Source organism: Macaca nemestrina, chromosome 9, assembly GCF_043159975.1.
Source record: "Macaca nemestrina isolate mMacNem1 chromosome 9, mMacNem.hap1, whole genome shotgun sequence".
In the NCBI taxonomy this organism is placed as follows: Eukaryota; Metazoa; Chordata; class Mammalia; order Primates; family Cercopithecidae; genus Macaca; species Macaca nemestrina.
Genome location: NC_092133.1, coordinates 7662816 through 7678733, shown reverse-complemented (window position 1 = coordinate 7678733; position 15918 = coordinate 7662816). Strand labels below are relative to the sequence as shown.

The window sequence follows — 15918 nt, the reverse complement described above, 5'->3', positions numbered from 1 at the left end:
CCATGTCAAGCTGAAACACCATTCAATGTGTATAGCGAGTCCTGGCTTAGTTCTTGTCATTGCAACAGGGTGTCTCCCACTGCTCCTGCCCCCTGCTTTGCCTAGGGGGCCCCAAGGCCCAGCAGGCAATGATGCCAGGACTGAGGGCTGCTCAGGGTCCAAGGATGAAGCGCTAAGGGTCCAGGAACTGCAGCCCCCCCCATCCCACCTGCCCGCAGGCATCCTTGAGTGCTGAGGAGCGTCGGAACAACTCCTCAGAGGCCAAGCTACAGAGGCCTCTGCTCATCCATCCTTGCTACCAGGCTGCCCTTTCTTCTGCCTTAGAAAGCTCCAAGTACAGAGGGCATTGCTGGTTGGCAGGAGACATGGGCCTCCCAGCAGGACCCAGCTCCAAGGGACATCCATCTTGTTTTCCATGCCTGGTCGTGGCTTTCACATTCCATTGAAAACCCAAGCTTCAAGGTTTAGTTGTCATTTTCTGTTCCACTTTACTTCCCTCATCACTCCTAACACCAAAGTCTCACAACAAAAGTCTGACAAAGGTCCTATCAGGTTTCCCTCTCCCTAGAGATCGTGCCTGATTCTGCTTGGCTTTCAGCCTGGGCCTGGCCGACCACAGCGGCCTTGCCAGAGCTGGGGTCTCTGGCCATGGCTGAGGTCATTTCTGCAGCCAGCGGGAGGAGGGAGTGACAAAGGACTCAGCCACGTTACAATAAGGGAAAGAGAACTGCAGGACAGGGTGGGGCCTGTATTTGTGGATTTCATGGTTGGACTCCTGGGAGCTGGACACAGGCATTGAATCTCAAATGGTTCTGGGGTGACAGGGCCTTGGAGTCCAGGGCTGCCCAATGAGACCTTGGATCTGACCCCAGAAGGTGGGGCATGGAGGAGAGAGACGCAGGGGATGAATTCTTCCCCCTTTTGCATCTGAGCTTCTGCTTCATTTTGGAGCTTTGGTAGAGCTTTAGAGCAAGACCTCCCTCTTCGGGGTGACTGTGCATTGTGGGAGTACCACATGGGCATTGGGTCACAGTGACCCAGGTTCAAATCCTAGCCTGGAGACCTGGGGAAACTGACATTTGGTCTCAGAGTTTGAGCATCATCTTCTGTAAAACTTCGTCCCCACCTCAGGGGCTTGTTGGAGGGTCAGAAGAGACAAACTGTGCCAAGTGCCCAGCCTGAACTGGTGACATGGTGAACCGATAGCCTCTTGTTTGACTCAACCACCCACTTTCCCATTCGAGAGCCACTCATTGCTGTTCCCAGGCCTTCCAATTACCGACACACTCATGCTTCAAGTGGAGCTCTGGGCCCCTCACTTGGTTGGGGTCCTCTTTTGAGTACAAAGGGGCATTACTAAAATCTCAGTGGTGGTGGGAAAGTTCTGTCTGTCTGTCCAACTACGTGCTATGCTATCCGAGGGCAGGAGTCATGACGGATTCATCCCTGCCATCCCCTGGGGCACACAGCAGCTGATCCTGCATCTCCTGTCGGACTGCATTGAGCTTCTGAAGGCCAGGCTCCAGACAGCGCCCATTTCTGTGCACCCCATGCCCAGTGTGGCCCCAGCCCCTCCCTGGGAGTCAATCACTCCCGACTGAACACACCGGATGCTGTGTGGACAGCGCCCGCCTGGAGTGGAGGCTTGCCGGAACAGAGCACACGCCCCCAATCCCAGGTCTGCCAGCACCTCTCCTGAGGCCAAGCTTGTGGCGGCCACGTACCTGGTCCCCAGAGCGTGACACACTGCTGCTCATGAGTCTGGCAGATGCCATTGTAGCAGTAGCCGTCCACACCCTGACATGGGTGCCCGTCGTGCAGGTACACATTGGCTGGGCAGTGAGGGCTGGCCCCTGTGCAGAACTCCGGGAGGTCACAGGAGTTGCTGGAGTCCCTGCATGCCGTCCCTGCAGGCTTCAGCTGGAAGGAGAGGGCCATTGATGGCACATGCACCCGGGGAAAGGGAGGGGCAGCTCTCAGCAGCACTCCTGGGCTGGAGCAGACAAGGGCATCTTAAAGTCCCACATAAAGGGGTGAGGATTTCAAAGGAAGTCGCTTCTAATGTAGAGAGAGCTCATTAAATCATCAGATTCTCACTCTGGGGTTCACTGTTCCACTATAAAGTGGGTGGGACAACCAAGAGCAGCCTCTCTTTAATGTCATGCAACATCAGGGCTCTCCGAGGAACACGCAAGCTGGCTGCCGGCACTTGGCACCTCAGAGGAGGAAGAAGGAGGGGAGCGTTGGCTGCTGGGCTGGTTGATTCTTAAGGAAAAGGTCTCTGGGTGTCAACATCATCACACATTTCAAGGGGACATTTGCATTTATAGTGTTAGCATTTGTAGGCAAGTTAATAAAAATGACTTTAAGGGCAGAATCACAATAGCAATTTTACTTTGTCATCAAATCATACAACTGGAACTCTCTCTTTACTGCTTTATGGGAAGAACAGGAGAAGAACAAGGGAGAGGTAAAGGATGTTAGAAGCCATCTGACCACGGTGGCTCATGCCTGTAATCCCAGCACTTTGGGAGGCCGAGGCAGGCAGATCACGAGGTCAGGAGATCGAGACCATCCTGGCTAACATGGTGAAACCCCATCTCTACTAAAGATACAAAAAATTAGCCGGGCGTGGTGGTGGGCACCTGTAGTCCCAGCAACACAGGAGGCTAAGGCAGGAGAATGGCGTGAACCTCGGAGGCGGAGCTTGCAATGAGCCGAGATCACACCACTGCACTCCAGCCTGGGCAACAGAGTGAGAGTCCGTCTCAAAGAAAAAAAAGAAAAGAAAAAAAAGAAGCCATCTGACCAATGACTCAGCTTTTTGTGGTTGAAGAAATTAAGGCTCAGAGTAGCCTGTCTGAGACTACACGGCTAGGGACTGCTGCAAGTCCTGGGCTTAGTTCCCTGCATACTCCTCAAACGCAAAGGGATAAGGCCCCTGCTAACTTCTAGAAGATCTGGAAGTTGAAAGCAACTGTTAAAAAGCCATAACCTAAAAGTGAACCACAATCAGGCATGGCCTTGTGGTCCTCCCTCCTAACTTGGGCATGCTCTGGGCACAGGCTCAGACTTGCTTCCCCCCTTCCCCCAACTCCCTTCCAGGCACCTTCCTCCACCAGTTACTGGGGGCCAGGGAGAGACAGCTGCTTATAACATCCCTCAGAAGTTAATCAGCATTAGGAAGAGGATGAAGGCTATTTTAAAGCCGAACATTAAATGTTACAATGCACTTCTAAATCACCGCGCTCACGTGGAGCAGCTAAGAGGGAGTTTCCTGTAAGCGGAATGTCGGGATCGATTGCTTAATTAAAACAAAATAAAACTCTACCCTTGGAACTGCTGAATCAAAAGTTCAGGCTTCTACTCTGTCAGATATCAGCTTTGAATAATGAGACAATGGAACTGCCAAAAGAAACACAGTCCTAGCTAGCAGCAATGGTGAGAGCATAAAACTGCCATTCTTGGCTGGGCAGGGTCGGTGGCACCTTCTTTTGGGAGGATGTTAAGATTGAGTTGTTTATACAAAACTTCTGGGACAACCCAGCAGGCAGGTGTTCACGGGATGGAGGAGAAGGTGGACCTGGGGGAACCTGAGTGACAGTGGTGGGGACTTGTTTTCGCCTTGCTCTTGTCAGCACAGTAGGACCGCATGTGCCTCTGACGGCACAAATGGAACATTTAAAGTTGAACTAGGGTTTACCGGTCTGATGAATTGTCAGCCACTAAATAAATAAACACAAGTGAGTGGCAATTAAAGCGTGCATTTCACCCCAAGATTGGAAGATACACAATAAGAGGTGGGTAACACCAATTGGCGTGAGAAGGCAGGATGGTGCGTGCTGTGGTGAGTGCTGGGAAACCTTCCAGCCGCACTGCTTGCCCTGCATCACATCTGAACCACCTGAACCTGTTGGCGACCTGGGGGTCAAGTTGCAGCTCCAGTGACTCACCTGGCAGTCTTCACAGCACAGCCCGTGTGCGCACACAGCATCTGGCTTCAGGGTACAGGTGGTGGCATTGCAGCAGCGATTCATACATTCCTGGAGAGGGAAATGGGATTTGTTTGACAGGGTCTTAGGGAGTATGCACTCACTGAATGCAAACATTACACCTCAAATGGCTGTGAAAAGCAAGAAAGACTCAGAGGGCCCAGCTCCTGAACTGCACACCCACCTGTTTCTGTCTGTTAGGAAAGCAAAGCTTCTGCTATTTATGAACCAACTGGGTCTACAAGTCCCTGGAAAAAGCCAGTAGCACACAAGTGCCCTCATGAAAGGTAAAGCAGTTGTGACATAGGCTGGCCAGCCGGGGACATCACTGTAGTCAGCAGTAGCACACTGGGGCTCTGTAGAGGGGTGTCCAGGCGGATCTCATTGCAATGAACTGCATCAGGATCCCTCGAGGACTTTGAAATTACCTAATCAAAAATATACATAGATGCGTACAATCTGTATTCTTCAAAAATGAACCCTTTTTGATCTAGAGAGTACTGGCGGGAAATGAAGTCTAACCAGTGGTTTCAACCACAATTCCCTGCAATCCCACCAGGGTCGTGGAGGAGACCCTTGAGCAGCCCAGGTAAGTTGTCTGGCCTGAGGATTCCATCACTCGGAAGGTCAGAAATGGACATTAGGACATTATAACAACCCACTGGCCGGAAGGAGGACTACGGGCCATGCCCATTGATTTGCAAGCGATTTAAATGGATAGATCAAGCATTAGATGCATTGTCCTCTCTGAAACAAAAGTGAGAAAAGAAACTAACTCCTTTATAATGCTGTGCTCCACAAGTACCCATTGTTTCCATTTTTTTCCTAACAAAAACAAGAGATTGACATTTTTTGCTTAGCTCTCAACAAAAGGCCTGCACGCATTTATCAAGTGAAGTCCTTATACTTGAGAACATTCAAGTAACCTAGAGTTTACACATTTTAGAAGAAATGTAATTATCATAAGATGGAACAGTTCATAGATCTTTAATACTGAGTAATTTATCACTGTTCTTTTATTTTATCCAATATATGATATGCTCTGAAAAATTTCTATACTAATGGCTGGGGTGAAGCTAATCACATACTAGTTTAATAGTATAATACTTTACTCCTGAAAACCATCTTTCTTGAATGGATTTATCATGAGTTTTATAAATGCAATTAATACAATTTTGTCAATAATCCAGAAGATTTATGGCAAACCTAGATACTGAAACTATATCCCACGTAAAACTCCATGAATTATGCTCTCATTTGATGTTCCATTTGCTTCTATTATACAGACTTACAAAGTTATTAAATGTTAAATTTGCTTGAGGACTTTATAAACATCCAGAATGTATAAAATATACAATAAGATAAAACTGTCAACCAGAAGTCATAGCTGTAAATTTTATGACAGTAAGGGTTTCGAACCTGTGGACTTATAATTCTGAAAGAGTTTAGGAACTTTTTTTAAAAAAGTAATCCATTAATTGCATTTTTAAATCAGAGTGCACACCAATGCTATCCTGGGCCTTATGGTCTAAATGGCTCTACAAATGACACATTTACCAAATTACAAGTTTTCTTGAAATTCCATGTTAAATCAGCCATCCTAAATCTGGGTCCTAAAATTCTTTAAGAAATATCTTCCCCCCTCTCTCAAATCACCCAATAATATAAGCAGCAGCTCACATGGAAATGCAGCCAAGCCAAATGGCTCTGACTTCAAAGGGGATGATAATGTGAGAAAGATAACTAAGTTTAAAAGATATTCACAAGCTACTGGCATCCTATTGACTTTAAACAAGGAGATAAGGCTGCTTTCCCAATCCTGTTAGCTGGAAGAATGAGTGAGTTGTCAGGATTTCCTTATGTTGATATAAATCCAATGCCCTGTCCTGGAAGGCTTCAGCAATCAACCTGTCTTTAAACCACCCAGGATCTATTTCTTCTGCAGTACCATATTTCTCAGAAGAGACACATTCTTCATCTGCTGCTACATTTATTATTTTAGTCCTCAATAGAGAAGTCCAACAGAGCCAATGAATACCAAGTCTCCAAAGAAGACAGAATAATGAAAGCATTAGAGAATTCTCTGCAAAGCCCTAATTGTCATTCTCAGGTTGTAGGTAGCAGACAGATTCTTAATCACAATGAACTGGGAGAAGACTAGAAGCCATCTTCTTGTAAATAATGGAGATTATTTCTGGGAGCAAGGGAGAAGCTGGTTTCCGTTGGGTGATGGCAGAGGTTTTTCGGATCCCATCCACTCCTTCCTTGATGTGGTAACACACTGGGTCCCTCTATGGGCCAGGGAATGGCCAGGTCAATCTGATGCAAGGGCATGCAGAATAACTCCAGGGCCTGAGCACTGGGTAGTGGGATAAAGAACCTAGGTTAACAAGTCTTTTTGCCTAAAATTCTTAGGCAAAGCAGTTTGGAAACTGTAAATGGGTTGTCACACTGCCAAACACAATTTGAGTTTGAACCTTGAAACTATTATTTTCAAATAATAACTACTTGAAACTATTTTTTGAAAAGCAAAATAATAATAATAATAATAATAAGCAAATCTAAAAAGTGAGGCAAAAGGCTCACCTGTAACTTTCAAAGAGAGAACTTTGGATGAGGGGAATGAGGGCTATCTTCAAATATCAAGATGTTATCCTATAAAATAAGGACCTTAGCCACAGAAATACAAAGTTGGTAACTGCATGCAAGTGGAGCTTGGCTCCCTAAGGAGGGAGTTTGTAATAATCAAAGCTACCCTACAATGCAACATGCCACCTGGAGGGACAGCACCCTGTCGAGCCGCATGACTCCTTCATGGAGAAAAGAGAGAGGATGAGAATATGAGTGGCTGGCACATTTTAGGCACTCAAGCATTTGCCGATGTGATGGTGGTGGTGGGGATAACGATAGGGGTGGGGATGGTAGCAGTGATGCTGGTAGTGATGTGGATCTGGTGTGGCCGTGGTGGTGGCCGTAGCTGTGGAGATGGCAGTGGTTATAATAGTGGGGTGATGGTGAGGGCAGTAGTGATGATGGTGGCAGTACTGGCAGTGATATGGTGATGATGGTCATGAGAGAAATGGTGATGCTGTTGGGTGGAGGAGGTGGTGGGGGTGATTGTGGAGATGGTAATGTTAGCAATAGTGGTCGTGATTGTGGCAGTGGTGTGGCTGCTGCTGGTGGCATATGGAGTAAAATGACTGCTAACAAAATCATTCCAAACCCAAGAGTTCATAGCTTCATGAAGAGCTGTCAAATTTATTTAGATGAACAAACAATCATAAGAAGTTCAAATCAAAGACAAACCATTTTAAGCCAACATGGTCTCTCCTGAGAAATATGAGTAATTTAAACTAATTCATTTTTTCCTTTAAGAAATTAACAAGGCCTACAAGGAATTTCCCCTTTGCATACCCCAACCTGTGATGGTTTTAAGTTTTCCTCTGTTAATCTTGAGAAGAGTTTCTGTAACACTATAATTAGGACTTGCTCCTACACAGCAACCATTCCCTGCTCATTGTGAGCAAAATTAAACACCCCTCCAGACAATGTCATTATCATGGTTAAGTTCTGAGTTTGGCAAGGGCATAAAAACATTTGAAGAATCCACTTCTACATCACATCCCCCCTTACTCCCACCCAATACTTACACACTTCCAACATTCTTGCAGAAACTGTCAGACCAAGCTCATTCCTCCTGGTATGGAAAACCTCAGAGACTTGAAGATGGGGATATGATGAACATTCTGTTTGCCAGTTGTTTATTTGATGAACACAGGAATATATCGGATACTCCAGAGTCTCAGCACGATTTCTTCTCCACCCTAAACTCCCTCTTTCAGAGCAGCCCTTGGAGATGCCCTTCCTAAGCTCTCATTAAGTCCATCTGTGAATTTAGCTAAGTCTGCCTTGAACTTGTCTACTATTTCAGCTTGCATAAACTCTCAGGGAGGGAATCCCACACGGAGACTGCGTGCTATACAATGGCTTGCTTTGATTTATTCTAAACACAACCCCCTCCAGACTTCGAAAGGGCACCTGTTTTACCAGGAGGCCTCATGGTGTCTTCTGTCTTTCCTTCTTGAGATTATTCAGAGATGAAAAAGTGGCTTTTATAATTTTTATATTGATTATCTTGGGCCCTATTAAAACAAGGACGTTTCCTGATATTGGCTGGAAAACAGGGTTAAATAAGCTCTGTGCTAGATAAAAATGTTCCCTGCCTTCACTTATTGCTTCTGAAAGCTACAAGCATGAGAGACAGAAGCCTCAAGTTGTATATACAGAGGCATGTGCAGCAGCAAGGCAGAATTTCAACCGGAGAGGAAGCTCTTGGTTAAAAATGAATGCTGCCGGCCGGGCGCGGTGGCTCAAGCCTGTAATCTCAGCACTTTGGGAGGCCGAGACGGGCGGATCACGAGGTCAGGAGATCGAGACCATCCTGGCTAACACGGTGAAACCCCGTCTCTAATAAAAAATACAAAAAAAAAAAAAAAAAAAAAAAAACTAGCCGGGCGAGGTGGCGGGTGCCTGTAGTCCCAGCTACTCGGGAGGCTAAGGCAGGAGAATGGCGTGAACCCGGGAGGCGGAGCTTGCAGTGAGCCAAGATCTGGCCATTGCACTCCAGCCTGGGTGACACAGCAAGACTCCGTCTCAAAAAAAAAAAAAAAAAAAAAAAAAAATGAATGCTGCTTATTCAGATTCCCCTCTGGTAGCACACCTTACAAAGAGAGAGAAATGGTGCTTATTAGCTATTTGAAGCTAGAATTCCAGGGCTTTCTTCTCTGCCAAACTCAAAGCTAAACGCTTTTGTATTGTTTTTGCCCTCATCTTGCTGAGAATGTCGCACCCTTCGATAGGATTATTTATCTTTTTAAATCAAGTGATCACTTATTCCATGCAATGGTTAAAATTCAAGAAAGCCACCCTAGCTCATGGGCCTTGTTCAGGGTGGCCAGACAGGACTCTTCCTTCCTGAGTTCTAGTACTTTCATCTGGCTGTGCAGTTCCTCCAAGTCCTGTCATCTTTGCCTAGCTGAGGATACAAGGCTTCTTGTGTCCTTTGTTCTGGGGATGGTTCTTACCTCCGGCTCCCCGCAGTCACACTGCTCTCCTTCTTCCACAAATCCGTTCCCACACTTCTGGCCCCCGAAAGACTCCCTGACTTCCGGCAGGTTAAAGAGGCACATCCCCATTCCTTTCTCCAGGCTGGTCTCCAAGTCCTTCCTGCTGCAACTGCTGAACACCATGGGAAATGGGTACCTGAGAAAGGAGAGCCCAGAACAGTAAGTCGCAGGGCACGGAACGGCTTTGCCTGCCCTTCTTGTACCCACAAGAAGGCACCCACTGGCCACATCCACCCAGGTGTTCACTGGTGGTCTCAGTGAACAATGCATATCAACAAACTCAGATATGCAGTGTAAAGCGAGGCACATTCAGTTCTATCCCGACATCCATTCCTGTACAGTGCCAGCGTGACTGATGAAGAAGGGCTTTATCAAAAAAGAAATGATCATTTGATGGTTTTCAAATCAACAAGTTCAGGCAGAGTCTCATGAAAGACATTATTAATAGTTCTGGGTGAAATGACGCAATGAAGAGAGAATTCTTAGGGGTTGTAGCTTGTAATACAAACATATAACAATGTCCTTGTTGGAAAGTGCAAAGAAGGAAAGAGTATGAATGATGGTGTTTATTAATTCCACGCTTCCAAGGACACACGGGTCCACTGTAGGGCAGGGCCTGCTGATATTGGCATTCGGGTCTACAAAGGTCAAATCACTGTCTTCCCCCAGCACAGCTGTAAGAGAATGGAGGTGATCCAGAAACGCAGATCTTACCCTTGCCTCTAAATTCCAGGGCTACAACCGGGTGTGGCAGGGTCAGCCAACTCCCCAGCAAAGTTATGCTCCCCTTCTGTGCTCTAGAAGGGCTGCCCAGCCCCCATGTACCTGGGTGGGCTGCATGACTAATTCTTGGCACTGGAACATGAGCAAAAGTGATATAGGTCACTTTTGGCTGATGGTATTTAAGCGAGTATTACTTCTTCATATCCTTTCTTTCCCCATCTGCCAGCTGAGATTAGGGTATCCCATGGTTTTAGGAGATGGAGGAGTCAGGCATGGCATCTGGTCCTAACTCATTGTATGGAGGGAAGCCACCTGCAGCCTACAGCCTCAGGGCCTCATCCAGACGGAAAACACGCTAATATGGCAACCCACTGAGCATTTGGGGTTTGATTCCCAAAGCAGCCAGTGTTATCCAACATACACAGAGTGTCTCACTTTTTACAAATGCATTTTCCCATGTCTTGAGGCAGCAAGGATTATTAAGGTAAAAGCATGCCAGAAACCCAGAAAGTTTTATTACTTAGAGAGGGAGCAGGGACTGCTGTCCAGCAAACCCAAGCACCCTCTCCCGACGGAGACATTTATAAGGATGACATTAGAACTGGATCTCAATCAATTGGCCAAACCAACGCAAGCTGCTACGCTTCCCTAATGATGGTAGACCAGCGGCCACTTAATGACAGAGCTTGGCAAATTCTGAGATCATGATTTCCAGGACCGAACTGATAACACTGCACCATCCTCTCCGAGTGGTTTCCCTTTTCTTCCCCGAGTATATAAGGCATGCTATTAGCCAGAGTTTTAATGACCAGGTATTTATTTTTTCTTTATTTTCTGAGACTGACTGTCACTCTGTTACCCATGCTGGAGTGCAGTGGCTCACTGCAACCTCCACCTCCTGGGTGCAAGTAATTCGCCTGCCTCAGCCTCTCAAGTAGCTGGGATTACAGGCGCCCACCACCACGCCTGGCTAATTTTTTGTATTTTTAGTAGAGATGGGGTTTCACCATGTTGGCCAGGCTGGCCTCAAACTCCTGAGCTCAGGTGATCCGCCTGCCTCGGCCTCCCAAAGTGCTGGGATTACAGGCATGAGCCACCACGCCTGGCCCTTCACTTTTAAACTTTAATTGTAGGTTCAGGGGTACATGGGCAGGTTTGTTATGTAGGTAGACTGCATGTTAACGGGGTTTGGTGTACAGATTATTTCATCACCCAGGCAATAAGCATAGTTCTCCACAGGGAGTTTTCTGTTATTCTCCTTCCCCGTTGTCTGTTATTCCCTTCTTTGTGTCCATATGTACTCAGTGTTTAGCTCTCACTTATAAATGAGAACATGTAGTATTTGGTTTTCTGTTGCTGCATTAGTTTTCCCTCCAAGTGGTTTCTATCAACCTTGGGCTATTAACTCTGGAGTATATTAATAATCCTAATATAAATAAATTAATAAATGAAAGTGCTCCTCTGTGAATGCAAAGGCAACATACCAGGACTTACTCATAGTGCTGTAACAATCTTGAAATCTTTGTGACTTCCCCTGGCAGACAGACTGGTTATCCCTGGTATCAAAATGATACTGACTAGGTTCAAACAATGATCCACAAGAAAAATGATAATGTGTCTGCAATTTAGAAGGGTATTATGTTGAAGTAACTGGTACATTACACGGGGACTTAAGAGCAGTTTTTCTTTTTGCAAAAAAATAAATAAATACATTTCATGCAGGTACAGATGAAAACTTCTTCTGTATTTGAGAGTTTTCCTAGGATGTATATGTCTCCGGGCCTGATCGAGGAGATGAAACATCATTCTCAGTCAATGATGTGCAACTTAGTTCTGTGACAAACCATTATCAGTTCATTCTAGAAGGGAAGTGATTTCTAGAAAGTATTAGAGTTAATTAGGAAAGACCCTAGGATAAATGGTAAGTCTCAGGAACGGTTTATAGCAAGAATCACAGCAATTAAGAGAAGCTTGGAAAGAGTGGTCTGAATTGCCCTGTTTCCCAAAGGAGCAGAGAATGTCCATAGACCCCAGAGATTGGAGAGCCGAGACCAGCTCCATTCACTAAGCTCAGACATGCCTTCCCCATCTCATTCCTTTCAAAGCAACAAACACACAAACATTGAGTTTTGGGTGGGTTTGCCATCCAAATAGGATGAATGAGAACAGTTTAAGTCCAGGATTTAAATCTCAGAATGTGTGGGAGAGGAGAACAGACCAGATCATCATTGGCAAAGATCATCATTGTCTTTTTGTGTCCGCATTGGGTGTTGTCTGTGTAGAGTGATCTGTGTAATAATATATTTCTACTTCCCTTAGCTTGTCCTTATTCTACTGAAGGACACCCCCCAAATGTTAACAAAATTCTTTCTCATTCAGAATCATGCATACATAAATAGTCCTTATCCAATTCACAGGTGTTCATCCTTGCTCTGAGGAACAGCATCCTGGCATTACTTCCTCGGGTTGCCTCTGTTTTAACAGGAAAGTAGCGATGTCTTCCTCAGATGTGAAATGAGGTCTTGATGAATTCACCGACACTGAACAGATCCTTTCTCAGGGCTCCTTTCCACATGGCCTGAGCTCAGCAGCATGCCGCCTGCCTTCCAGGTCAGGACAATCCAAACTTCCAGCAACTCCTGACCATGGGATGTGGCCTGAGCTCAGCAGCATGCCGCCTGCCTTCCAGGTCAGGACAAATTCAACTTCCAGCAACTCCTGACCATGGCTGACAGCTCCAGTCACGAGTAGGTGTGAGTGGCTTCTCTTCACACCAACCTGGGGTTTTTCTGACTTGCTCAGGGGACCCAGCAAGGTGAATGGGGAGTCCAGCAGCCCTTCCACAAACATTCCTGCCATTTCCTCGGACTGGGTCAGCCAATATCGCTACCATGTCCTCTATGTAATAAAGAAAAAAATGCCTTATTGTTCAAGAACTTACTTTTGATGACAAATGGTGATGAGGCCAAGGAGCATTTTCTACCTGTAGGATGTCATTCCTCATCCCATCCTTTCATGATTTCTCAGCAAGGAGGCAGGTGACTATTCACTCTAATACAATAGTTATGAACCCTATTTGGCCATTTAGAGGAAGTCAGGCTTTAGAGGAAGAAAATCAGAACAACATATCACACCTCGTTCCATTATTCCCCAAGTATTTATTCAACACGGACTAGGTGCCAGGCATTGTTCTAGGCTTTGGGGATACGGGAATGAAGAAAACAAAAAAATCTCAGCCCTCATGGAGCTTGCATTCAGTGGGGCCAACAGATAATAGGCAAGCTAAGGGAACAGAATGAGTTAGAGTAGAATTAAGGAGAAAAAATAAAAGAGCAAGGGAAGAGGGTGTGTATTGAACTTTTAGGGACAGTGGACCTCACCAGGAAACTTCACCAGGAAGAGGGTCATTTGAGCCCCTCACCCACAGGGAAGAAGGTGTGACTGCACCTGGGGAAAGAGCTAGTGCAAGTGTGCGCAGACGGACAGGACTGGCCTGGAGGAACTTACTCAACATTGGGAAACAGGCTCTTCTTGCAGACATACACCCAGAGAGGCAACCTCTTTTCTACTTGGCATCATTCCTGTATAGGTCAAGGTCATGCTGATGGTGAGAAGATCCCATAGAGTGTCAATATACAGGGAGCTGTGCCTCTGTATGGGCCAGGCACTGGGAATGACTGAAGGTATTTTTATTTAAATAATTTCAACTTTTATTAGCGATGACGGAGTACATGTACAAATTTGTTACATGGGTATATTTCATGATGCTGGGGTCTGGGGTCCTGTCACCCAGGTAGTGAGCATAGTACTCAATAGGTGGTTTTTCAGCCCTTGCTCTCCTCTCATCCTCCCCCATCTAATAGTCCCCAGTGTCTGTTGTTCTCATCTTTACATCTATGTCTATTCAATGTTTAGTGCCCACTTGTAAGTGAGAATGCATGGTATTTGATTGCTATTCTTGCATTAATTTGATTAGGATAATGGCCTCCGGCTCTATCCATGTTGCTGCAAAGGACATAATTTCATTCTTTTGATGGCTATGTAGTATTCCATACCACATTTTCTTTGTCCAATCCACTGTTGAAGGGCACCTAGGTTGATTCCATGTCTTTGCTATTGTGAATAGCACTATAATGAAAGTATGAGGGCATATGTCTTTTTGACAGAATGAGTTATTTTCTTTTGGATATATACACAGTAGTGGGGGTGCTGGGTCAAATGGGAGTTCTGTTTTAAGTTCTTCAAGAAATTGCCAAACTGCTTTCCATGGTGGCTGAACTAGTTTGCATTCCCACCAACAGTGTATAAGCATTCGCTTTTCTCCATAGCATTGCCAGCATCTGTTATTCTTGACTTTTTAATAATCGCTATTCTGACTGGTGTGAGATGGTATCTCAGTGTGTTTTTGATTTGCATTTCTCTGATGATTAGTGATGTTGAACATTTTTTCACATGGTCACTTGTATATCTCCTTTTGAGAGGTCCTTTGCCCATTTTTAAATTGAACCATTTGTTTTTTGCTCGTTAAGTTCCTTGTAGATTCTAGATATTAGATCTTTGTCAGATGCATAGTTTGTGAATATTTTCTCCCATTCTGTAGGCTGTCTGTTGGTAATTTCTTTGGCTGTGCAGAAGCTCTTTAATTAGGTCCCACTTGTCAATTTTTGTTTATGTTGCAATTGCTTTTGGGGACTCAGCCATAAATTATTTGCCAAAGTCAAAATAAAAGGCATCCAAATAGGAAAAGAAGAAGTCAAACTTTCTCTCTTTGCTGACAATATAATTCTATACATAGAAAATGCTAAAAATTCTGCCAAAAGGCTCCTGGAACTGATAAATGAATTCAGTAAAGTTTCAGGATACAAAATAAATGTACAAAAATCAGTAGCATTTCTCTACACCAATAATGTTCTAGCTGAGAACAAAATCAAGAACACAATCCCATTTACAATAGTCACACGAAAAAGGAAATATGTAGGAATCTAACTAGCCAAGGAGAGGAAAGTTCCCTACAAGGAGAACTACAAAACACTGCTGAAAGAAATCAGAGATGACCCAAATAAATGAAAAACTATTCCATGCTCACGGATTGGAAGAATCAACATTGTTAAGGTGTCCATACTACCTAAAGCAATTTGCAGATTCAGTGCTATCCTTATCAAAATACCAATGTCATTTTTCACAGAATTCAAAAAAACTATCCTAAAATTCATATGGAACCAACAAGGAGCCCAAATAACCAAAGCTATCTTAGGCAAAAAGAACAAAGCCAGAGGTATCATATTATCTGACTTTAAACTATATTATAAGGCTACAGTAACCAAAACAGCATGGTAGTGGTACAAAAACAGATACATAGACCAATGGAACAGAATAGAGACCCTAGAAATAAACCCAAACACCTATAACCATTGCATCTTTGATAAAAATGAACAAAAATAAACAATGGGGAAAGGACTCCCTATTCAATAATAAATGCTGCTGGGATAAATGGCTAACCATATACAGAAAGTTGAAACTGAACCCCTACCTCTCACCATTTACAAAAATTAACTCAAGATGGATTAAAGATTTAAAGGTGTTTTTAAGAACTCCAAACCCTTATTCCCCCACCGTTTTATATTTTTAAAGCAATTTTTTTTCCTTTTTTTTTTTTTTAAGCAGGCAAAGGTCTGCTCCTCATCTCCCTTTTTCTGCTCTAAGATAGTCTCATTCGATCAAAACACAGAACTAAGTATGGAAAACTTACAGCAAACCCAATGACCTCCCCCATACAAAAAATTTAATAAACGAAAATTACTTCAAATCTTAAGAGATAAGGGAGATTTGCCAGTAGTGAATATTAGATTCCTCTAATGGTAACACTATCCTAATCCACACATATTAGAATACTTTCTATATCCTAAGTAGCCACTAGTTACCTAGTGGCTAGAGCAAAGCAGGTACCAATGTCTAACGGCTCAAGGAGTCAAAGAGCAGTGAGTTGGTCTGCGTGAAAGACGTGCCAATGGACAACAAGCGAGGCAAGGAATCCACTCCCCAAGGTCTCAGGAATCATCGCCAGGATCTGTCAGTGC

General features: G+C 44.7%; 1 protein-coding gene across 3 annotated transcripts in view; it reads right to left on the bottom strand.

Moving 5' to 3' along the window:
- The window catches only part of LOC105471414 (ADAM metallopeptidase domain 12), a 398606-nt gene that overhangs the window by 62584 nt on the left and 320104 nt on the right, over positions 1-15918 (bottom strand). For all 3 annotated transcript variants that reach the window (XR_011607578.1, XM_071068931.1, XM_071068932.1), the window contains exons 12-14: positions 9077-9254; positions 3954-4043; positions 1725-1920 (exon numbers count right to left, since the gene is read on the bottom strand). Coding sequence is in view for 2 of the 3 variants with exons in the window: in XM_071068931.1 (XP_070925032.1) it covers positions 1725-1920; positions 3954-4043; positions 9077-9254 (464 nt within the window). In the remaining variant the exon portion in view is untranslated. The remainder of the gene's footprint in view (positions 1-1724; positions 1921-3953; positions 4044-9076; positions 9255-15918) is intronic.